The following is a 25,890-nucleotide window of genomic DNA, read 5'->3' as shown; positions in this document are numbered from 1 at the left end:
GAAAAATGAAGTTATGAAATTTGCAGAAAAATGGATGGACCTGGAAAGTATTATACTAAGTCAGGTAACCCAGGCCCAGAAAGCCAAGCGCCACATGTTCTCTCTCATATGGGGATCCTAGCTACAGATGAATGGGCTTCTGTGTGAGAATGAAAATACTTAGTAGCAGAGGCCAGTAAGTTAAAAAGGAGACATAAAGGGTGGAGAAAGGAAGGGAGGAGGATACTTAATAGGTTGATATTGTATATATGTAATTACAATGATTGTAATGGGGAGGTAATATGATTGAGAATGGAATTTCAAGTGGGAAAGTGTGGGGGTGGGGAGGGAGGGAATTACCATGGGATATATTTTATAATCATGGAAAATGTTAAAAAAAAAAAGTAAAAAAAATAAAAAAAAAATAAAAAATAAAATAAACATCAGAGGAAATGTCTCTGTCTTGGTGGTGAAAGGCCTGTGTCTTCTCAATACCCAGGTTCCAAATATCTGGTCAATAATGCTGTGATCATAATTTTCATCACCTTCTTTATTTTTTATTATGGTTTCATATTTATCAACTTTTTGTGACTATTTGATAAATTGAACTGAGTAGAATATATGATAAAAAATATCTGATATAATAATTAGAAATCATAAGAGAAGGCTGGGCATGGTGGCACATGCCTTTAATCCCAGCACTATGGAGACAGAGATAGGAGGAGGATTGCTGTGATTTCAAGGCCACCCTGAGACTACAGAGGGAATTCCAGGTCAGCCTGAGCTAGAGTGAGACCCTACCTCAAAAAGCTGAAAAAAAAAAAAAAAAAGAATGAATGAAAGAAAGAAAGAAACCAGAAGTGAAGGTTTACAGAGTATCAAGAAACTGGACACATTTTGCTGTTCATTATTAATAAACCTAGAATCTTGAATTAACTTTTCTTTCCCATGGGTATCATAGCAATGCCAAGTAAGGTAGTAGATTTGGTATAGGGCTATCAGGATACTTAAATGATTTAAGTCCTATTGAAGTTTAATCACCATCTCATCCTTTTCTTATGATCTGTATTACTCTTAATATATTATAAAACTCTCACAGTAGTCAGCTATGCCTAATTAGAGGTGAAATGGAAATGCTATCAACTTTGGTTAGTTGTTGAAATGTCTCTCTTGTTTCTCTCACAATTATACTTATTATAAAAAGGTGTTTGTGGGCTGGAGAGATGGCTTAGCGGTTAAGTGCTTGCCTGTGAAGCTTAAGGACCCCGGTTCGAGGCTCGGTTCCCCAGGTCCCACGTTAGCCAGATGCACAAGGGGGCGCACGCGTCTGGAGTTTGTTTGCAGAGGCTGGAAGCCCTGGCACGCCCTTTCTCTCTCTCTCCCTCTATCTGTCTTTCTCTCTGTGTCTGTCGCTCTCAAATAAAAAAATAAAATAAAATAAAATAATTTAAAAAAAAAGGTGTTTGTGAAATCTCTATACTAGTTTTCATAGTAGCCAGACTAATTTTCTTTCCCATCAGCAGTACACAAAAACTTTTTCCAGCCAACCTCTCCACCATCTATTGCTTTTTGTTTTCTTGATGGTGGCCATTCTGAGTGTGCATATCCATTACTTTATTACCAGAAACAACTTAAGGAAGGAAGGTGTTTATTTACTTTGGCTTACAGTTTGGGGAGAAGTTTCTATCATGGTGTGAAAGGCATGATGGCATGAATGAGAAGCTGACTTATTACATTTTATTCAGAGGCCAGAAGCAGGTAAATAGGAGGTGGGACTAGGCTACAAAACCTCAAGACCTGCCCTGCCCCCAGTAACCCACTTCATCCAGCAATGCAATACCTCTTAAAGGCTTCACAACTTTTCCAAAAAGCATTGGCAGATAAGGGCAGAGTACTCAAATACATGAGTGTGTGGAAGGCATTTTACATTTAAACCACCAAAGTATGGTACAATGCAATCTCAGTAATTTTAATTTGCATGTCACTGATAGCTAAAAATACTGATCTTTTTTGTAACCATAGAATACTTCTTTTGAAAATAATACATTTTGTTTGCTCATTTTTGATTTTTTCTTTTTGCCTTTTTTGAGTTCTTTATTCTGGATATTAATTCCCTGTTAGATTATTACCTGACCAAGATTTTCTATTAAATAATCCAACTTTATCATTTATGAGTATATGCCTGAAATAAAGTCACTGAACATTAAGAGATGCCTGCATACTCATGTTGGTAGTCACAATGCTAAACTTATGAAATTAGTTTAAGTCTCATCAGCAAATAAATGGATAAAAATGCAACACACACACACTTATTATTTTACCATGAAAAAGAATAGAATAAACCTCAGCTGGGCTGGAGAGATGGCTTAGCGGTTAAGCGCTTGCCTGTGAAGCCTAAGGACCCCGGTTCCAGGCTCGGTTCCGCAGGTCCCACGTTAGCCAGATGCACAAGGGGGCGCACGCGTCTGGAGTTAGTTTGCAGAGGCTGGAAGCCCTGGCGCGCCCATTCTCTCTCTCTCCCTCTATCTGTCTTTCTCTCTGTGTCTGTCACTCTCAAATAAATAAATTAATTAATTTTTTTAAAAAAAGAATAAACCTCAGCTAACAATATGTCACTTGAACCATATTTGGGAACTCAGCTTTTGAGCACCCCCTGGTACTGATGTTTGGTCATTAGAACTGTGACATGTGTGTAAGTTTTGGCACTCATCTTTTCTCTATCACCCCGTCACTCCCCAATCCATGGAACTGGCGTTCCACATTGAGAGCTGGAGACCCATATATAAGTTTGGGCACTTAGAATTTACTGGCACTCCCTCACTTTCAAACATTTTTTACCAAAAAGCAGAGGACTCAGATATGGGTTCTGGCACATCTGCAACCAAACTGTAATCACCTTACCTACCCTGTCCACCAAGCAGCATCAAGTATTTCTAAGCCTAAACTCCAAGCAACACAAACAGAGCAAAGACAATGTTGCAGTCAGGTTTGAGGGGTGCATTGCTGGTAGAAATCACCCAACCAAGAGCAGGCTTGAAGGGGGAATCTCCATGATGGCAGGGAAAATGACAACATGAGCAGAAGGTGGATATCACCCCTTGGCCAACATAAGGTGAACCACAGAAACAGGACAGTGTGCCAAATACTGGCTTAGGGAAACTGGCTATAACACCCATAAGCCTGTCCCCAACAATACACTCCCTTCAGAATGCATTAATCCCCAAATCTCCATTAGCTGGGAACCTAGCATTCAGAACCTTGTAGGGAGCCATTTGCCTGGACATTTGGGTATGACATGCATACACTTATACAGTGGGCCAGAGAGAAACAGAATATTTTGCCAAGCATGAGATTAGATATCAGTTGAGGTTCTGGGAATTGAGAAAGAAGTAACATTTTGAGCTGGAGGCTATGATTTGACTGCTCAGTGGTAAAGAAAAATGAAATTTTGAAATTTGCAGGGAAATGAGTGGATGTGGAAAGCATTATACTGAGGTGACCCAGGCCTAGAAAGCCAAACATTACATGTTCTCTTTCACATGTATATCCTAGCTTCAAGTGTTTAGATTTGTATATGAGGTGGAGTAAAAATAGGTAGCAGAGGCCAGTAAGCTAGAAAGGGGCTATAAGGGAGGGAGAAGAGGGTAGGACTTAAGGAGATGCTATTGTATATATGCAAGTAGATAAACAGATTATTTGGGGTGGTGAAGTCAGGAGAAGGGACTGAGTAAAGGAAGAGTGAAAGGAGAGTTCATCAAAATTTAAGCTGTTTAGAATAAGCTACATGGAAACCCACTTCTTTGGATAACACCACACCTAAATGCCATAGATTGTTCTAGTGAAAAATTTCAGTGCCATAGATGGGATATCTTCCATTAAGCTATTGGCCAGGGAGGTCCTTGATGCCCCCAAAACATTATAGGTCATTGCCAAGGCTATTGGTTCTCCAGCAGAACTAGATAGTAAGACCCTACTGCTGAAGGTCACTGAGAAATCAAGCTGCAGCTAAGTTGAAAACCTCTTCCCTTTGGACCAGCTGACAGAAACCTGTAAAAAGTTACTTTGCATGCAGCCTTACGGGAGAAATAAGTCATCAATGGTGGTAAAAAAAAAAAAAAAAAAAAAAAAGCAGTGGACACTGCATGCTTTATGATTGGCCAGCCAGGCCAAATGAGCCAACTGGTCCAATAGTGGCATGTCTGTTGTGGGGGAAACCAACTACTCTCTAGTTGGACTGGAGGCCCACTCCATGGGATGGAATACATGTATGGTACTGAAAAGCTAGTCAAAAGCCTATGGTGAGGGAGGTCATGAGTCCATGAGCCCATGCCTACTTTTGTCTGGCTAAATGCATATATTATGCTCCCCAAACGGCCCTGTAAGCACTTTTCTTAATGTTCATACCCATATATTAATGCTACTATCACTTTTAGTTACAGAAGTTTCTTTTTCCAGATGTTCATGACCTCTGGAATGACTGAAAAGGCACTATAGTGCTGAGAAGAAGTGACGTCAGAGTGTTCAGCACTGAAGCATCTCTATCATACTTTTCAAAGCTCAGGGTCCATTGCAGAAGAGGTGGCAGAAAGAATGTAAGAGCCAAAAGAAGGGTAGGGCTGCTTACAATGCAATATTTCAGGCACAAAATGGCTTGGATATCCATGACCTTGAAGTGCCTGGCATTACTATACAAGACCCGCATAATAAGAGGAAAAGATGATGACATCAAAATAAAATAGCAACTAATAGAGAGGGTGAGGGGATATGATGGAGGGTGAATTTGTAAGAGGGAAATTTGGAGATGGGAAGGAATTATCATAGTATATTGTCTATAATTATGGAAGCTGTCAATAAAAATGTTGAAAAATGTTTAAATGATTCATATATGTATTTAACACACAGCAACTACCTCTTTTTGTATATGATTGGAGAAACTGTGCTTCCACAGGAATTCTGGCAAAAAAAAACACTCAAAAGTTGATCCACAATTAAAACATTCTGAGCAAGACTTCTTTTTCCTAGAATTTGATTTTTCAACCCATTCTTCAACAAGACAAGACACTATACTACCTTTGAGAGATTAAAAATGCAGCAAAACATAGTCTCTGCCTTACAGTCTTTCCCAAACAAAATAAGCTACTGTCCAAATCAATTTATATTAGCAGTACATGCCATATATATATATATGTATGTATATGTGCAGGGAAATGGCCCAGCAGTGATTTGGAGCTTCATATACAGAAGTATGTTCAATGGCAGCAACAAGACAATCTCAGACAAGAGAGGAAGGGACTTAATGTGCGTTCCCCAGTGAACTAGTTGTTCACATCAAAAATGCTCAGGGATCAATTATGGCCATCTGTCACATTTCTCTCACTCCTCGGAACTTAAATAGAATCAGCACCCACAGCACCAAGTGCTTTAGAAGTAAGTGGTATGCGATCATTTGGGTCATAGAGGTGATTTTCCTTCCATTCTGTGTCTCCAAAGCTGATGAGGTATAAGGAACAGAATTTAAAGCTGTAGCTCTGTGCAAGCTTTCATTGAGTGCTGCAAAACCTCTTTAGGGACTTCAAGATGAAATGCTTTCCTAAATATTTCTAACACTTAAAACTTTTGGTAGAGGAATGTTAATTTCTACCTAAATGATTTGATGGTGGAAGCAAACAGATTAAAATTCTATTGTTGCCATTTATGAGTCAGGTCAAGTTAAATAATTTACTTGCATAATAGTTTCACCAATTGAAATGGGTTTACATGACTTATTCTATGCCTTGAGGTTATATGGCAAAAACCTGTCTTGATATCTACTGTCTGGCTCAGCTGCAATCCCACTCAGACTTGTGCTTCTATCAGTTTTTCCCCAAAATTCTTCCTTGCTTGACCCATCAATCTGCCTATAGTAATATATAGTGCACATTATTCTTTTTACAACTCCTATATTAAGACCTGTCAGGGAAGAGCCTGCTGTGATTGAAGGCAAGTGTGGGAGAGGAAAGTCATGAAAAGCTGTTATAGACTAAGGTTTTAATTAATAAATGGAAGCTTACAAAGTATAGAAATAAACTGCCAGTACTACTTTCACTTACATGGAGTCTTGCCTGATGAAAAGTCCTGCTAACTATCATCATCTCCTCTTTACAAGTTGCTTTGAATATAATAAAAAATAAAGAAGGACCTTCCACCAGGGTGGTATAATAGAAGAAAAACTCTGACTGCAGTTAATAATCAGAGTTGTGTCATAAAGAAGAGAAATGATTTCTAATTTCATCAGTTCAAGGAGAAGTAACTGTAATGAATATGACATTTATGACCCTGTACAGAGAAATGGACCATATCTGGGGCAACTAACCAATAAAAGGTTAGAGAAAGATGTGCAGGGTTCCTTCTATCAGATTTACAGGCCCAGTTACAACAGACATTAGGGAGTATATTGATCATATGATTGGATACCTGAGGTTATATATGCCTTGTGGTTTCAAAATGTTCCTCTGATCCCTGTCTTTTCCTATACCATTCTTCTTTTCTGCTCATACTTTACTCCCATTATATGTGTGCAACAGAACTTATCAATGAGTGGTTTCATACATTGAAAATACTGGACTTAAGTTTTATAGCCATGGATTAAAAAACTCAGCTCTCCATAAAGTACTGGATATAAAATAATGGCTCTCTATTTCTTTATCTATAAGAATTTATGAGATGTTTACACTATGCCAGAATTTGAGGTAGACCCTTGAAAGTATTTACTTATTTAATCATTAGAAGCAATATCTCCAGCCTCATTGGAACAACTTCTGATGAGATGGCTTCAATGATGGTTCATAGCGAGTGGAAGAAAAAAAAATCGAGATTTAACATGTTGATTAACTTTACTACTATAAATCATTTCATGAGAAAACTGAGACTTGAGCACATTGCTATACAGTATAGAAAACTACTCCTTTAAGTGACTTATTTCAATTAGTAGGAGTTATTTCTACTGTTCATGCCATAATTAATTAGACATAACATGAAAAAACATCTTGTATAATACATGGTGCTCAATAAATATATAACCAGACAAAACTCACACAAGATTTGAGGAGGGTAAGAAAGTTAGAATTATCAATGTTGGCTGCAATAAACTATTTTTATAACACAGAGCTCATAGAATTTATTTTTTAAAGCCTCCATAGTAAAATTGATTTAAAAAGCTTAAATAGAGTATTTTAAGAACAGATTTAGGCTTACAGAAAAAAATGAACAGAAAGTATAGAGAATGTTGATATACTACCTCTATACCCACGTACAAAAAATTAATTTTACACTTCTATACCAAATAGAATATAGAAAAGCTGAAAATTTCCCACTATTAAGCCCTGTAATGTTTCTGACAGTTAACTGTGATGTCAGCCTATAATTATATTGTCATATTGGGATGCAGTAAGGTTGAGAGAGAATGGGAAAATAGGCGCTTTGTGGGGAAGGCTTGACATCTTTCACATCTTCGTCATATCTATAAGACTTGTCAAGGGCTAGTTCTGCCTCATCTACAACTTGGCTCATGTTGTGGTCACTTAGCCTTGTCATCTGTTCTTGGGCTTCACCTACTGTAGGACTTGATTAGATTCATACTTACTCATTCAGAAGTTAAAAAAAAAAAAGTAGCATAATTCCACTTAACCCTTAGTGAGTTTGTACTTTGTCTAACAACATGCAGATACAGTAGAAGGCACTCTGTGATATCCTAGTATATTCCTTTGTATATGTGTAAAATTATTAATTTTGTGGTAATTGGTAATTTAAAACAGGAGAAAGCACAGTTCTCTTCTACCTCTTCTGAGTTTGTTAATTGGTAAGAGGGCCTATGACTGACTCTAGAATTTTCACAGTTGGTAAGAGTATAAGTGCCTGATGTAGTAATAGCAGACAATACTCTTGTTTGCCAAAATTCAATGTAGACTAGATTTTGGATGCTTGGATTTCCTCTTCTACGTGGGACACTATAACCAGACACACATTCAAGCAGCAGATGACATGATGTGTTTCAGATTAGTTTTCTCCTTCTAAGGCAAATAGTGACTGTCAATTATTTTCTTCTAAGCATTATGTCATGGATTTTCTCTTGTGGCTGAGTTGAGTATACCATTAATTCCACACATTCATTGATAGTCTGCTGTGTCTTTCCTAATTTTCCATTTACTTACTTTACTACTTACTAAGAATACAACATTAATATTTCAAAGTATAACTATTTCTAACTACAAAATCACAATTGTATAATATCCATGTAAAATTTTTTTAAATGTATTTATTTATTTTCAAGGAGGGAGGGAGGGAGAGAGAGAGAGAGAGAGAGGGAGGGAGGGAGAGAGCGGGTGCACCAGGGTCTCTAGCCACTGCAAATGAACTCTCCAGATACATGTGCCACTTTGTTCATCTGGCTTTATGTGAGTACCAGGAAATTGCCTTAACCACTGAGCCATTTCTCTAGCCCCAGTATCCTTTTTTTTTTTTTTTTCAGAAAAGCTATTTTGTTTTTTATTAGTTTTCTATTCAGCAAGTACAGGCAGTTTGGTACCATTATTAGGCTCATCCATGACCTACCCACTCGCCATTGGCCCCTCCTTGTTGAGGTATATGGGTCATGCCTTGTGGAGTGAGCCCACAGTTATTGTTGTGATAAATTTCTCTGCATATCCTGACCCAACATGTGGCTCTGACATTCTTTCCGCCCCCTCTTCTGCAAAATATCCCTGAGCCATGTTGGGTTCATTTTTGGTCTGCTTCAGTGATGAGGTGTTGGGGGCCTCTGAAGCTCTGGCTCTCTGATTTGGTAGGAGTTGATTTTTCTCTGTGTTGGTCTCCTTCCCCCTGTGCTGGTATCTGGTTCATCAGGAAAAGAGCACCATTGCTTGTTTCGCTAATTTTTCATCGTTTCAGCCGGGGCTCTTTTGAGGTATGATGGGTGCCTCTCTCCTTAGGATCTGCATCTATTTGAAAAACAGAAGCAGATTCTCCAACAGAGAGTAAGTTAATTCCAGGACAAATGAAATAACCCTTACTGTTTTTTTTTTTTATAGAGAGTTTAATAGGTGTAGGCCCTCTTGTAGCACATGATTGATGGTAGCTTGATATTGGAGAGAGGGTTTATGTTTGGATATGATTCTGACTTGTTTCCCAGCTCCAGCTATGGGTCCGTACCACTGAGGGGATCAGTTAGCCAAATCAAGAGCAGCTGGTTCCCCACTATGGCTGTGTGTCACTATTGCACTTGTGTGGGCATCACAACCGGTTATTTGTTGCTAAGTAGGTTAGACCATGAGTTGCTTGGAGAGATATTGGTTATTTCCCTCAGTCACCCATGTAGCACCTTCTGACACTAGATATGCTGACTGTCTGGGGACTGACTCTCTCCTGGCTTCCAGCCATGTTGTTCCATTTTACATGTCAGGTGCATATGGTGTCTTCAGCAATAGGGTATTACCGCTAACCTTTGGTGGGTCATCAAGTACTCTGACAGAAATCTGTCTTTCTTTTAGGAAACCTTGTAGGTTTCGCTGATCAAAAGCTCATTGTGCATGATAGTCACATGCTGGTACTTGGAGTCACAGGTCAGTGCCCACTAAGAAAATGAAGAAGAATATACCTAATATACAAGAGTAGGGAGGAGAGAGAGAAAGAGAAAGATAGGAAGAGGGAGAGGGAGGGAGGGAAGATGCAGAAGGTTTAGGTTAGATTGATCCTACACTCTCCAGTGTCTTGTGGTTCAGATGTTTCCTATAAGGGCCTGGTGAGGGTTCAACCATTTGGTCTACCTTTTAGGAAGTTGAATTGTATGGTACCATTGCCATTTGGATCTAAATTACTGTTTTCCACCTCTTCTATGCCCTCCCCCACTCCCTATCCCTCCTAGTGTCTAGTCCATGAGATGCTTGCTGGGTATGTAAGGTATCTTGGGTAGATTCAGGTTAGGTGCTATAGATGAGTGAGACTATGTGGCAATTTTTTTTTCTGTGATTGGGTAAGTTCACTGAGGATGATCTTTTCCAGGTTCACCCATTTTTTCCTCAAATTTCTTTGGGTCATTTTTTTCTTTCTGCTGTGTAGAATTCCATTGTGTAGACATACCACACATCTTAGTTATCCATTCTTCTAGTGATGGACATCTGGATTGATTCCAGCTCTTAGCTATTATGAATTGAACCGCTACAAACATGGTTGAGCAAAACTCTCTGGCCTGTGCTTTGAAGGTTTTAGGGTAAATGCCCAGTAAAGGAATAACAGGGTAGTTGGTAACTCTATAGTCACCTGTTTCAGGAGTCTCCATATTGCTTTCCAAAGTGGTTGTACCATCCTACATTCCCATCAACAGTGGATGAGTGTTCCTACTCCTCCAAATTCTTGCCAGCATTTATTTCCATTTGATTTTTTGATGTTTGCTATCCTTATTTGGCTAAGGTGGAATGTCATAGTTGTTTTAATTTGCATTTCTCTGATGATTAGGGATGATGAACATTTCCTTAAGTTTGTGTTTGCCATTTGTGTTTCTTCCTCTGTGAACTGCCTGTTCAGCTCTTTGTCCCATTTAGTGAGTGGGGTGTTTGACTTCTTACTGTTTAGATTTTTGAGTTCTTTGTAGATCCTAGAGATTAGGCCTCTATCAGTTGAATAACCTGCAAATATTTTCTCCCATTCTCTGGGTAATCTATTGGCTTTTCTTATTATATGCTTGTCTGTAAAGAAACTCTAGCTTCCATTGGTTGAGTGACTGTTTAAGATCGTGAGCTACTGGGGTTTTGTTCAGGAAGTCTTTTTCCATTCCTATATCATGGAAAGTACTAACTAAATTTACTTCCAGTAGTATTCGAGTTTCTGGTCTTATATTGAGGTCTTTCATCCATTTGGATTCTAGTGTAGTGCATGGTGAAATGTGTGGATCAAGTTCCAGTTTCCTGAATGTGGTTATCCAATTAGTCCAGCCCCATTTGTTGAAGATGCTGTCTTTTTCCAGCCTATATTGTTCAGGCTTTTGTCGAATATCAAGTAATTATAGTAGCTTGACCCAAAGCCTGGGTCCTCAAGTCTATTCCATTGGTCTATAGTCCTGTTTTTATGCCAGTACCATGCTGTTTTTATTACTATTGCTTTGTCATATAGACCTGGATTAGGTATGGTGATGCCACCAGAGGTATTTCTTTTGCTGAGGATATGTTTGGATGTGCGAGGCCTTCTGCATTTCCACATGAACTTTGAGATCATTTTTCTAACTCTGTGAAGAACACTGTAGGGATTTTACTTGGAATTGTATTAAATCTATATATTGCCTTTGGTAGGATTGTCATCTTCACAATGTTAATTCTGCCTATCCAAGAGCATGGGAGGTCTTTCCATTTTCTCAAGTCCTCATCAATTTCTTTTTTGAGGGTTTTTATGTTTTCTTTGTATAGATATTGTACTTCCTTGGTTAACATTATTCCAAGGTATTGTATTTTTTTGTTGCTATTGAAAATGGGACTATGTCCCTTATTTCTTTCTCTGTATCTTTGTCATTTGCATATAGAAATGCTACTGATTTTTGTGCATTGATTTTGTATCCTGCTACTTTGCTATAGGAGTTAACCACCTTCAGGAGTTTTGGGATGGAGTCTCTCAGGTCTCTTACATATACAATCATATCATCAGTGAATAGAGCTAACTTAACTTCCTCCTTTCCAAATTGTATCCCTTTTATTTCCTTCTCCTGTCTTATTGCTTGAGCTAGGACTTCCAGTACTATATTGAAAAGCAGAGGTGAGAGAGGACAATCTTGTCTTGTTCTTGATCTCAATGGGAATTCCTCCAGTCTCTCTCCATTAAGTATTATTTGGGCCTTTGGAGCTTTGTATATTGCCTTTATTATGTTAAGATATGAACCAGCCATGCCAATTCTCTCCACTGTTTTGATCATGAAGTGATGTTGTATCTTGTCAAAGGCCGTTTCTGCATCTATTGAAATGATCATGTGGTTTTTATGTTTAACCTTGTTTATGTGGTATACTACATGGACAGATTTCTGTATGTTGAACCACCCTTGTGTTCCTGGGATAAATCCCACTTGGTCAAGGTGGATAATGCTTTTGGTGTATTTTTGGATTTGGTTTGCGAGGATTTTGTTCAGGATCTTTGCATCTAAATTCATTAGGGAAATAGGCTGGTAGTTTTCTTTTCTTGTGGCATCTCTGCCTGGTTTTGAAATTAGGGTGATACTAGCTTCATAAACGGAGTTGGGTAGCTTTCCCTGTTCTCCAATTGTGTGGCATAGTTTGAGGAAGATTGGTTTGAGTTCTTCCATGAAGGTTTGATAGAATTCAGCTGAGAAGCCATCTGGTCCTGGACTCTTCTTTTGGGGGAGTGTGATGGGTTCATTGAGGTGATTAATCTGCTCTGAGTTTAGCTTTGATAGATGGTATGCATCCAGGAATTTATCCATCTCCTCCACATTTTCCAGTTTTGTGGAGTAGAGGTTTTTTAAATAAGTCCTGATGATTCTCCCAATTTCACTTATGTCTATTGTGATTTCTCCTTTTTCATTTTGAATTTTGTTAACTTGAAGCTTCTCCTTTTTTTGCTTGATCAAATTGGCCAGGGGTTTGTCAATCTTGATTATTTTTACAAAGAACCAGCTTTGTTTTGTCAATTATCTTAATTGTTTCCTTGGTTTCCAATTCATTAATTTATGCTCTAATTTTATTTAATTCTTTCCTTCTGGAGTCTTTGGGTTGGATTTTTCTTGTTTTTCCACTGCCTTTTGGTGGATGGTTAGGTTATTGATTTGGTATCTTTCTGTCTTTTTTATGAAGGCATTGAGTGCTATGAGTTTTCCCTTAAGGACTGCCTTCCTTGTGTCTCATAAGTTTTGGTATGATGTGTTCTCATTGTCATTCAATTCCAGGAATTTTGCAGTTTCCTTTTCTATTTCATCAACTATCCATTTATTGTTTAAAAGTGTGCTGTTAAGTTTCCAGATGCCGTTAGGATTCTTGGTGGGTCTTTTGTTGTTGATTTCTAGCAATATAGCATTGTGATCTGATAACATGCAGAGAATTATGTCAATCTTCCTAAGTATGTGGAGGCAGTCTTTGTGACCCAGTATAAGGTCTAGTTTAGAGAATGTTCCATGGGCTGCTGAGAAGGATGTGTAGTCTGTGGATTTGGGATGCAAAGTTCTGTAGATGTCCATTAGGTCCAAGTGCTCTATGGTTTTGTTGAGCTCTCTTACTTCCCTGTTGAATTTCTGTTGGGATGATCTGTCTATTACTGATAATGGTGCATTGAAGTCCCCAGCTATGATGGTGTTGGTGGTTATTTCTGTTTTATTGTCAAGTAGGTTTTGTTTTATGAACTGTGGTGCCCCAGTTTTTGGTGCATACAAATTTATGATTGTAATATCCTCTTGATGGATCATTCCCTTGATTAGTAGGAAATAGCCTTGTTTGTCTGTTTTGATTATATTTGGTTTGAAGTCTGTTTTTTCCGATATTAATATCACTATACCTGCTTGTTTCTTACTTCCATTTGCTTGGAATATTGTCTTCCACCCTTTCACCCTGAGGAGGTGTCTGTCTTTAGTGCTGAGGTGGGTTTCTTGAAGGAAACAGATTGAGGGGTCTAATTTTTTGATCCATCCTGTTAGCTTGTGTCTCTTGATGGGCGAATTAAGGCCATTAATATTTATGGTAATGACTGTGAGATTGAGTTGATCCCTGCAATATTGTGGAGGTAGATGTGTGTTGGTGTTTTCATCGGCTTTTAATTTTTTTGTGCCTACTATGGGTTTCGTTGTTGTGATCTGCTTCTTGTAGGCATTTGAGTTTGGTTATTTGTTTCTTCTTTGTGGAGAATTTCCTGAAATACTCTCTGCAGGTTTGATTTTGTGTTCATATAATTTTAAAGCTGTGTTTTGTCATGGAAAGTTTTTCTTTCACCATCTATTATGAGGGGTACTTTTGCAGGTTTGGGTTGGAATCCATAGGTTCTTAGACTTTGGAGAGTTTCACTCCAGGCCCTTCTAGATTTCATGGTTTCCATTGAGAAGTCTGGAGTAATTCTGATGGGGTTACCTTTGAAAGTGGTGTGCTGTTTTTCCCTAGCTGCTTTTAGGATGTTCTCTTTGATTTCAATGTTTAGAGTCATAATGATAATATGTCTTGGGGTGTTTCTTCTTTAGTCCAGTCTGTTTGGAGTTCTATTGGCTTCTTGTGTCTTGATGGGCCTTTATTTTAAGAGACAGGGGAATTTTTCTTCAATTATTTTGTTAAATAAGTTCTCCATGCCTTTGGTCTGAAATTCTTCTCCTTCTGGTATTCCAATGATTCTGATATTAAGGCATTTAAGTGTATCCCACAATTCCCTCATGTTCTGTTTGCAGGAACTTTTGAACTTACTGAAGTTTTTGCACTCTCGAACTGTTTCTTCCATCTTGTCTTCCAGATCAGAGTTTCTATCCTCCAGTTCGCTGACTCTGTTCTTGAGGGCCTCTAGAGAGTTTTGGGCTTGTTCAATTAAGTTTGCATTTTCTACTACTTTTCTATGTATTATTTCCATCTCTCTGTCAATGTCCCCTTTCACATCACTTTCTGATTTTCTTGATTATTCTTGGAATTCTTCCCTGCATTTCTTTATGTCTTCATTTATTATGACCAGCTTATTTTTAAGGTCCTCTTTTTTTCACTCTCCCTCAAACCTTTAACTCTCTTTGAACTCCTTCCAATCTCTTATCAAATTATTCTAGCTTAGTGATGGTAGCATCAACACGATTATTGGTCCTTTGTTGCTTTCCTGCAAGTTCTATCAGTAGGTTGGTCAGGGTTGCATTGCTCACAACTTCAATTTGATGTTCTCATCCTAATAACTCTTCTATGTTTTGGTTAGATACATTCATTGTAGGACGGGGTGGTCTAACTGGGTTTTCTTGCATTTGATTTTCTCTCTTATTTCTTTTGCACTGTGGTCTGCCTATGACAGTGCATGGACAGGTAGGTGGGTGGATCAGCCTGGGCTCTAGCACAATGTGAATCTGAGGCAGCTTGGGGCAGTTGTCAGGCAGCCTAGGCTTTGGCTCTCATTTGCCAATGCCGCCTATCTACTGCCTGACAGGGGTACCAAAGTTGCCTGAATTCTGAAGCGGTAATGCGCCAAAGCTGCCTGCATTGGAGCTTGGAGGGGAACTGAGGTACAAAGCCCTTAAGCAGTCCAAACTCTGGCTGGAAATCCTGGGAGCCGGAAACAGTCTGCGCTCCCCCACCATAGGAGAATGGAGGATGGCAGGTGTGGCAGACAGGTAGGAGAGGGCACCTGAACTGGCACAAGCGGAGACACTCTGGGCTTGTGTGGCAATTGCTGTGGGACTGGGCTCGCTGAACAGTAGTGTGGGCAAGTGTGCAGAGTGGTTTAAGCTTCCACACACAGTGATCGATCTGGGCACGGGAGTAGGTGCGGTGGCAGCAGGGTGCTTACTGTGATGGCGGGTTGTGGGTCCGCTGAGGTGGGCATGGGTTCCCAGCAGCGGGTGCAGAGCTGCAGCAGCCAGTGCAGAGCCACAGAGAGTGTCACGGGGCTGTGGTGGTGGGGCACGACAGCTATTTTGTGTTAGGGGTGGTCTACCCACCCATGATGGGATCCACAATTCACTGGTTTCCTCCCTCTGTGCCCTACCACTGATAAGAAGTCCCAGAAAACCCTTATTGTCTTGCCTTTCTTTCCCAGGATTTGCAGGGCAGCTAGGAAGTCGCCATCTTGGCCGGAAGTCCCAGTATCCATTTTTTTATTTCTTTATTATTTCTTTTTCAGAATTCATTCTAATTGTTATTTCTTCCAGAATTTTTGGTTAGAGTATCTATCTCGATCTTGATCTCTATCTCTATCTCTATCTCTGTCATCTTGATCTATCATCTATCTATCTATCTATCTAACAATATATCATGGTCATAGTCCTGTCCCACTACCTACCTCTCACCCCAATCCTCCACTGAGTCCCTTATCCTTTCCAACAAGTTTCTTTCATATTTTGGTGTCATCATTTTATTCCCCTCTACAAGGCAGGTTTTGTGTAGGTAGCGTCAGCCACTGTGAAGCTATGGATACCATAGCCACTTTGTGTCTAGAAGACATTATTGTATTCTTGTAATCAATCCCCCCTTCCTTTGGCTCTTACATTTTTTCCACCACCTCTTCTGCAATAGTCCCTGAACTTTGGAAGGTATGATATCTCACTTAGGGCTGAACATTTCATGTCACTTCTCAGCACTTTGATGAGTTGTGAGTCTCCTCAGTCATCAACACCACCTGAAAATAGAAGCTTCTCTAAGCAAAAGTGATAGTAACATTAATAATGGTTAAAAATATAAGTATTTAGAGAGCAGTTTGGTGAAAGCAATATATGCATTTACCCAGCAACAGTAGTAGTTTCTCCTTGAGGGCTGTGACCTCACCAGCCATAGGCTCTTCTTATATTTTTATATTTGAACTTTACCTATATACTTTACCTGTGTCATTATATTTGAAGAGGGCTTTACATAGTGTGTGTGTATGTAAATGTATGTATGTATGTATGTATTGGGTTTAAATCCACACTGACACTTTCTGCTTTTAATTTATATTTGGACCATTTACATTTACTGTAGTTGCTAAATGCTAATATGATTAGGTTTGAGTGCACCATTTTGTTATCCATTTTCTGTTTTTGTCCTCTGATTTTATTCTTAATTTTGTATTAAAATTTATTCAGTTTCTTTTATACTCTTTTGTCTTTTGCTCTTCACTCTTCCATGCATTTTTTTATCCCTCTCCTTCTTGCCCTTTATAGCTAGTCTCCTATAGTTTTATGTGTCTATATAAAATCTGAGAAATACAAATAAGAAAAGACATGTGATACTTTTCTGAGTGTGACATATATTAGCATGATGATCTACAGTTGCATCCATTTTCTAGAAAACAGCATAATTTCATTTTTTTTGGTTTTTCAAGGTAGGTTTTGTTTGTGCATTTATCTGTTGATAGATATCTCAGCTGATTTCATAAGTTGGCTATTGTGAATAGTGCAACAATAAACCATGTGCAAGTATCTCTTTGACATATTGTCTTAGGGTCCTCTGAATAAATGCCAAGAAATGGCATAGCTGAATTATATGGTAGTTATATTATTAGGTTTTTTTTTTTTTTTTTGAGGAATGTGCATGTTAATTTCTATAGTGTCTGGATTTGTTTGTTTTCCCACTGGCAGTGTTTAAGTCTTCCCTTTTCACCATATCCTCAGTATTTGTTTTCTTTATGTTAGCCATTGCGTTCAGGGAGAGATAGATCATAATGTAGTTGTAATCTGCATTTTCCTGATAGCTAAAGGATGTTGAATATTTTTTCCTACATTTATAAGTCGTTTGTACTTTATCTTTTGAAAACCATCTGTTAATTTCATTAGCCCACTTATTTGATTGGGTTGTTTGGTTTTAATTATATTTAGTTTTTCAAGTTTTTTATATATTCTAGATGACATTCGTTTGTCCAATATGTAGCTGAAGATTTGTTCCCATTCTGTAGCCGGTGTCTGAACTGCATTGATTGTATTCTTTGTTGTACAAACTTTGGAATTTCATGAAATCTCATTTGCAAATTATTAGGTTTACTTCCTGAGTTATTGAAGTTCTTTACAGAATATATAAATATATTTGCATATTTTGATATATACAAAATATGCAAATATATTTATATTTTTAACCAAAAAAACCATATATATATATATATATATATATATATATATATATATATATGCACATACATACACACACACACACAGGGTTTTGGGGGGTTTTTTGAAGTAGGGTCTTGCTCTAGCCCAGGATAACCTGGAATTCATTATATAGTCTCAGGTTGGCCTCAAACCACAGTGATCCTCCTACCTCTGCTTTCCAAGTGCTGGAATTAAAAAAATATGTCTGGTTTGTGCATATATCTTTAAGTTTTTTTTATCTTGTTCTTAAATTCGGTTGCAATGTTTGAGTTTTTCCCATTTAGGATAAAGTTGGCTATAGGTTTATCCTATATGTCAACTTATGTATACATTATAAATTTACTATGTTAAGGTAAATCTATTCCTAGCTTATTTAGTTTTGTAAAATCCTCAAACTCGCATAGAGTTATGTCATCAGGGCTAGGACAGAGTAAGCTTTCGCAGTCACTAATTTCCTGTTTGGGACACACAGGTGTACATTTCAGTAGAACTCCTGCAGCAACAGGAGATTGTCTCTTATGGAGTTCCCGAGTTTCTGTTGAGATTTTACTATCAGTTTAAATGACACCATAGAGTTCTCAGAGAGGAGAGGAATACTTTCCCAAATCTTCCACCTACAAGGCTTAAATGGTAAGGCTGGTGGTTTTAGTTGTCTCCAGGAAATGCAACCATGTAGTAACTTTTATTCTGGTCATGAAAACTGTGACAGATAAGGCTATTGCTTGTGCAGAAAATATAGTAGGAGAAAAGACTTATTTCATATGCACAATCCAAGGGTTTCTCCTTCTTGCTTGGATGTGCCTGGTTAAACTTGAATCACTTTCTGGGCCACATTGGTTCCTGCAGGGAAAACACAGCTGCTGTTCTGAAGTAGAGTATAAAGCCTTATAAGAATTAGACTAATAGGACTCAAAAAACCAAATGCCACAGTTTGTTTGCTTTTCTCTAACCCATTTGCTTCCTGGGTCTATATGAAGCACAGTATGCTGTGTGCAGTGGATCATCCTTAACCATACAGGCAAAGATCACAAGCACCACAGCAGGCTTGAGAGTCATGGCACATACTCAGTTGCACCAAAGTGATTTCTTTCACTTAGCTCAGAGCTCAGTGTCTTTGAGTGCCTGACAGTGTGAATATGTATTGCCTGAGTACTTATGTTATATCTCCAAAGAGGGAATCAGGTTTCATATGTTTGTATGAACACGGAGACCTTGCATAGATGAAAAGTCTGGCACACCACAAAACTACTTTGTGGACTTATCTTTCTTTGGAAATTAATTAAACTATGTAGTGTCTGTATTAGTCAGGGTTCGCTAGAGACACAGAATGGATAGAATGGTATTTATTGTAAAGGGATTTGTTTCATTGCTTAAGAATATGGGATAGGCAGTCCAATAATGGCTGACTGCAGGCTGGAGAGTCTGAGAGTGTGGTAGTTGATCAGTCCATGAGACTGGACTCAGCAGTCCCAATTTGCCTTTGGAAGCCTGGAGGATTCCTGAGTGCTGCTGGTCTTCAGTCTATGTTGGTAGGCTGAAGAAGCTGGATATCAATGTCTGCAAAATATGGTAGCAATAGGGAAGATGAGTGTTCCAGCAAGTATCAAGGCAGCCAGTGGAAAGGCACTAATTTTTCCTGGATCCTCTTTATATACATAGACTGCCACCAGAAGAGCTACCTACTCTGGAAGAAGTCTTACTCTCTCAGTTACTTTTTTTTTCCCTAGAAATATTCTCATAGAGCTGTCCAAAAGGAATTTTTCTTTCTTAATTTTACTTGAGGCAGTGTTTCACTTTAGCCCAGGCTGAGTTGGAACTCCCTCTGTAGCCCTAGATTGGTCTGGAACTCACAGCATCCTCCTACCTCAGCCTCATGAGTGTTGGGATTAAAGGAGTGACCTACCATCTACATTTCTGTTTCTTTATTCTTCATCTAGTCAAGTTGACAATAGAGACCTAACTGCCCCTAAAATGAGGGCATGAATAAATTTTGAGGATTTGAGCTGAGGGGAACCCCAGAAAGGGCAATGTGAACAACACATTGGTGTTATTTAGCAGGATAATGTTGGGAACACACTTAAAGTAGCATTTATTATGTGTCATGGAATCTCCTTGTAATTTGCTTAATGTGGAATTCAGCTGCCAATCCTCTATCTGATTCATTGTTTTAATGGATTGATACATATAGTGACCAGAAAAGACAGTACAGGTAAGGTCTCTAAAATTGTTCCAGTTCTTTGGTTCAGGGACAAATTTCTAATTATTTATGGTGTCCTCTGTCCATTTCCCTGTGAGTGTTGGTAGGCAGCTAATGTCCTGGCTTGTAAATTTTTTAGGTAGGTGGATGAATTCCCAAAGTAGCCTGGGGAGCTTCCCATGATGGCAGGATTTTCCCCTTGTTGTCATGGCTCTGTTCTGGAGAAGCAGGTAGCAGATGGCTCTAAAATGTGCTTTCTGGATGGGACAAGTTTGGATGCACCTTGATTAAGAAATCTGTCCTCATTGGAATGATGTGTCCAAGGTTTTTCAGTATGGGTGGAGGTGTACCACTAATGGAAATTCATATTCTAACCATGCCCTGCTGGGCAACTGGAACCAAGAAAGATATGATCTGAGGGACATTGTACAACCTAAACCCTTACGTTCCCAATTTGGACACTACTTTGAAACAACATATGATACAAGCTACAACAGCAAAATTCCACTATCAACTCATAGATTTAAGCAAGAATCTCCTTGGTACCCAGGACATCAACCTGAAATGGATCCTGGATACAAATGGGCAGAAAGGTCAACTTGCATGAATAGCTATTCAAAGCTTCAGGTTTTAGCTCACTCCCTGTGTGTATAGGATCCCAACACTGACCAATTCAGGGTCCAAAATTCTAAGAAGCTTCATTTTCTGAAGTAGAATGTTTGAAAGGAGCACATTCTAAACAAGAATTCAAGCTCATCCTACTGTAACATGACTTCTCTCTAAATAAACTACAAGACATGAAGAAAAAAAAACAAAAGAAAGAAATCTGTCCCATCCTAAACAGTGTTTCTCTCTTCTTTTGAATTGTCATTTGATTAAATTTGATAGGATGAAGTTAATTTTTTTTATTTTTTAAATTAGTTTTGTATTCAGCAAATACAGTCAGTTTGGTACCATTATTAGGCTCATCAGTGTTTCATTTTTAAGGAAGTGTTCACAGAGAGTGATCATTGAAAATTTCCAAGTTTAGTAAATATTATGTGATATCTGAGAATAATTATCTGAAACCAAACACTGAATTTTGTCTGCAACTACAAATATTCATTTGAGTTTTGATGTTCTCCTGCCTCCAATTCTGAGGTAGAATGTGCTTATCATTCTTGGCTTCCCTATACAGACAAACCTAAAGTTCTCAACCACACCTTCCTTCATTCTTACCCCAAACCATGGCAACTGGGAACATCACAACTGCAGAACACCTGCTCAAATGAATGAGATCAACATAGGCTTCTGGGTTTGGAGTCCTTCCTGCTGTATATTGCAATGCTAGCAGCAGCATCAAAGGCATGCTATTTATAATGCAACTTTTTCATTTTATAAGCAGTCCTAAGAAGGAAGAATCATGAGCTTCCTAAATTCAAGCACTCAGGTGTGCTGTGACCACAAGTGCATGGTTGTTTGGAGATAGTCTGTTATTCTTAGGATTCTCAGGAATACAGGGGCCTCTTCCCAAATGTCATTTCCTCTGTGAAAACATTAAGAAACTATTCATGGCATAAAGTTGGTAAACTATTTCTCTCTTTGGGTATTTGGGTATTGATTAAATGAAGATTGTCTTTCCTTTTATACTGAAAATTCACCTGATGAAGGAGTTAAACTCCCAAGTTCTGACAATGTATTTTTGTTTGGCTGTACTGTAATGGAGTCCAAATAGTAATATTTGAGCTACTGTGTTGTAAATTATCCTCAGGGTGTCCCAGGTTTCTTTGTAAGATCCCTAAACTCACATTTCTCATTTAGCCACACAAATTACAATGAAGATTCTCCCCACTTTGTACATGGTTGATAATGTCTCTGCACAGATGCTGGCTTTCAACCTAAGAATTGCATACTACTTTATTTTTTATTTACTTATGTCCATCTAAAGTTACTACTTTGTTTATAAACCCTTCTAAGTGTTTAATTACACTATATATAAGACATAACATATATAATATATGTGTGAATTTAGTGAAAACAATATGGCTTAGGATTCACTAAATAATACAGAAAAGTCTCTCATCTGAGGATCTTTAAATAAATCATACAACAAAGATATTTTTCTATAAACTATTCTGTTGAATTTGCCTTTAAACTCCCATTCATATGTTAAAAATCCAATATCTATTACTTTAGAGAATAATCTTGTTTGGAGTCAGGGTTGGTTCAGATGTAATTAGTGCTAGAGTAGAGTGATTCCATAACCACTATGACTGGTATCCTTCTAAAGAATGTCAATTGAAGCTGACGCAATCATCCCGCGTCGGCAGAGCCAGGGCGCCGAGGAACGTGGAGGGTCGCAAGCACTGTGGCGTCCCCGGCCCAGCGGGCGCCTCAGCCCGGAGGCGGGAAGCGGAAAGGCAAAGCGCAGTACGTGCAGGCCAAGCGAGCCCGGCGCGGCGATGCGGGCGGGCGGCAGCTGGAGCCCGGGCTGCAGGGTGTCCTCATCACCTGTAACGTGAACGAGCGCAAGTGCGTGGAGGAGGCCTACAGCTTGCTCAACGAGTACGGCGACGACCTGTACGGGCCCGAGAAGTTTCCAGACAAGGATCGGCAGCCCTCTGGAAGTGAGGGAGAAGATGATGACGTAGAGGCTGCCTTGAAGAAAGAAGTTGGTGACATTAAGGCTTGTACAGAGATGAGACTAAGAAGATTCCAGTCAGTGGAGAGTGGAACAAATAATGTAGTCTTTATCAGGACACTTGGGATAGAACCTGAGAAATTGGTACATCATATTCTCCAGGATATGTACAAGACCAAGAAAAAGAAGACCCGAGTTATTCTACGAATGTTACCCATCTCAGGCACGTACAAAGCTTTCTTAGAAGACATGAAAAAATATGCAGAAACATTTTTGGAACCCTGGTTTAAAGCTCCAAATAAGGGGACAGTTCAGATTGTATACAAATCGCGAAATAATAGTCACATGAATAGGGAAGAAGTTATCAAAGAGTTGGCAGGGATAGTAAGCAGCCTCAATACAGAAAATAAAGTGGATCTCACTAATCCGCAGTACACAGTGGTTGTAGAAATCATTAAAGCTGTCTGTTGCCTGAGTGTTGTGAAAGATTACATGCTGTTTAGAAAATACAAACTTCAGGAGGTAGTAAAGAGTGCTAAAGACCCATCACAGCTTCACCCAAAGCTGGGCAATGGGAAAGAAGCAAAATTGGAACCTGACAAAAAATTGAATCAAAATGATCCAGCAGACGGAAAAAATGACCAGCAGGTGGCACCAGAGAACAGTGAGGCGGTAGGGCCGACAGAACCCAGATCTGAGTCACTCTTGGAGAATGAGGGAGGAGATAAACCAGAAATTGTGAATCCAGTCTCAGAAGGAGCCAACTCAAATGAAAATGACCTCTCATAGGAGGTCACAGTGCTGGAGGTGGGTTTCTCAGCCAGGGTTCTGTGAGATGCTTCTGGGGTTTCATGTAAAATTGTAACAATATATTTTGACTTCTGCGTGCTGCTCAGTGCTGCTCTCACAGTACTAAACAGTGAACTCTCAGCCCTGCTAACACTTCTGTTAGCGTCCTCTCAGCTCTGTCAGCAGTTTTTTTCAGGTCTGTGTGCTATTACACAGGGGGAAGGTGATAATTATTATACAGGAGAAGGATACTGGCCTTTTCCTCTTGATTATCTTCCCCAGTTCCCTTTAGGAACTGCCAAATGATGGATGGGGATGAACAGTAGCTAAAAAGTAGGAAATCCCAGGGAAGTGTCCTTCATTCTGAGAAGCTTAGATACCACCACTCAGCTGTGCCCTGCCACTCCATTTTAAACACTGCAAAATGGGATTGTGTAAGTTAAAAGAAAAGTGAGTTGTTTTTGATGGTTTTGAGTTTTCATTGTTATATTTTAGTATTAACATTTGTATAAGCAAATCTGATGATTTATTGCTGCAAATAACTGAAGCCAGGTGTGAGGTTAAAGAGGACCATTTTGAGACAGGCTTATGGACATTTCTGATAAGATTATTGAGAAAGAATCAGCCTTCTGAATTACTTCCATATATGAGTACAAAAGGAATACCAAGCAACTTTGTTTTGACATTAAAGCTACTTCACAGGGTTTCACTTGTCCAAGCATTTCTGTTACATTGTGCACTGACTGTGGCTTGTAGCTATATATCTAGTAATTACTCCAGCATATAAACCAGTTATTTGCCAAGAATGTTTCTTTCTTTAAGTAGCTTTTGGACTAGCAAAATAAAGTTTTTCTTAAAAAAAGACATTGACTAAGAAAGTTTAGGCAGCAAATTACTTTCAAACAGATCTCCTCCTAGGAAAGAATTGGTGAGAACTACACATTAAAATAATGGGACAAGCACAAGACTTGAAACAACTTTATTGTCAGTTTAATAAGCTGATGTACACATGATACTAAAGAAGTTTTGTGTAATTATGTTAAAAACAGCAGCAGTTAAAATCCACCTGGGTTGATGAGTCAATAGAGTTAACAAATAATGTATAAATGACCCAATTAAAACAACTTTTTTTTGCTCAAACTCTCCCACACAGTATGTATTTAATGCTGGTTTGTTTTTTTTTTTTTTTCTTCCTGAGGTAGGGTCTCACTTTAGGCCAGGCTGACCTGGAATTCACTATGTAGTCTCAGGGTGGCTTCCAGCTCACAGTGATCCGCCTACCTCTGCCTCCCTAGTGCACCACCATTAAGGGCGTGCACCACCATCCCCTGCTTCTGTGCTGTATTTTCATACTTGAAAACCAATGGTCCGTCATACTCTTGGAACTCTGTCAGTAGTTGGCTCCATAGCAGTTTTGCTTCATTGAAAGAAAAAGAAAATCTAGGGCTTAGAAGATGGCTTAACAGTTAAAGGCACTTGCAAAGCCTTCAGGCCCAGTTTCAATTCCCAAGCCACCCACATAAGCCAGAAGCAAAAGTAGTGCAAGCATCTGGTATTTGTTTGCAAGTACCAGGGAGACGCTGGCTCACCCATAAATGCACACAAATTTAAAAATTCTGGTATTAATATTTAGTACTCACTGCTTTGTACACAGAGATACTGACTTCAAAAACCTGAAGATGATATGAAAAAAAAAAGCTTAGAAATGCTACAGTGTTTAGTTTTATTAAAAGACTCATTTGTGGCACAATATTAGGGAAAAATGGCATCAAAACCTGGACCAAGAGCACATAATCTGCTTACTAGAGGAACCTGGTGGCTTACCAGAGAAGAATCCTAACCTGGATATTTGCCTGGAAAGGTGAAGGGCCAGGGTCCTTATAAGAAAATAGTAGGATAAGTCTTGCTAATAGCTTTGAAAATAAACGTAAGACTGTTCAGCGCACAGTTTCATCACATGTAAAAAATGAACAAGTTTCTATAAGATCATATAGAGAAAGTTTTATTTTAAAAGTGACAATCTTGGACTTTAGTAAAGGAAACTGACTGGAAAAGTAAATTGTTAAAGGAACTCAAGTGTTTCTGTAAGAACTTGGACTTGAAAGGTCACAAGTTTTGTGTTATGAAAACTCAGCTGGAGGAAATTCAAAACAAAAGTGAGTAGCATTTCCTTCTTTTCCCATGTGGGGATGAAAGAAATCTATTCTAGTCCAACCTCTGCATTCATGTGAAATAAGAATACCCTTCAACTTAATGTACACATTTATACTATGAAGGTTCCTTGCAGAGTTTCTGGAATTTCAAAGTCCTCACAGGCATGGTTACTGAAAAAGGCTGGCAGTGACCAATGAACATCACAGAATAAACTGTTTATACTGAGAATATTATGTGCCTGGAATATTAGTCTGAGAGGACAGTTTATAGAATAGAATAGACATAGACATATAGAATAGACAGGACCTTGCTAAGTAGACAGGGTGGCACTTAGACATCTTCACAGGTTAGCTGAAGTCATGCTGAAAGGGAAGCAGACTAGTGTGATGTGAGGGAACAGGA

The 25,890-nt window shown here is 38.8% G+C and overlaps 1 protein-coding gene and 1 gene segment (V, D, J or C); one reads left to right on the top strand and one right to left on the bottom strand.

The window, feature by feature from the left end:
- Positions 1-24,473, top strand: part of LOC123462130 (THUMP domain-containing protein 1-like) — a 48,542-nt gene extending 24,069 nt beyond the window's left edge. Inside the window, exon 2 of the mRNA XM_045154397.1 lies at positions 22,235-24,473. Coding sequence (XP_045010332.1) covers positions 22,235-23,334 — 1,100 coding nt within the window. The 3' untranslated portion in view covers positions 23,335-24,473. The remainder of the gene's footprint in view (positions 1-22,234) is intronic.
- The window catches only part of LOC101600058, a 746,857-nt gene that overhangs the window by 492,093 nt on the left and 228,874 nt on the right, over positions 1-25,890 (bottom strand).

This window comes from Jaculus jaculus, chromosome 7 (assembly GCF_020740685.1).
Source record: "Jaculus jaculus isolate mJacJac1 chromosome 7, mJacJac1.mat.Y.cur, whole genome shotgun sequence".
Taxonomy (NCBI): Eukaryota; Metazoa; Chordata; class Mammalia; order Rodentia; family Dipodidae; genus Jaculus; species Jaculus jaculus.
The sequence above is the reverse complement of the archived record's forward strand: the minus strand, read 5'-3'. Positions and strand labels throughout refer to the sequence as shown.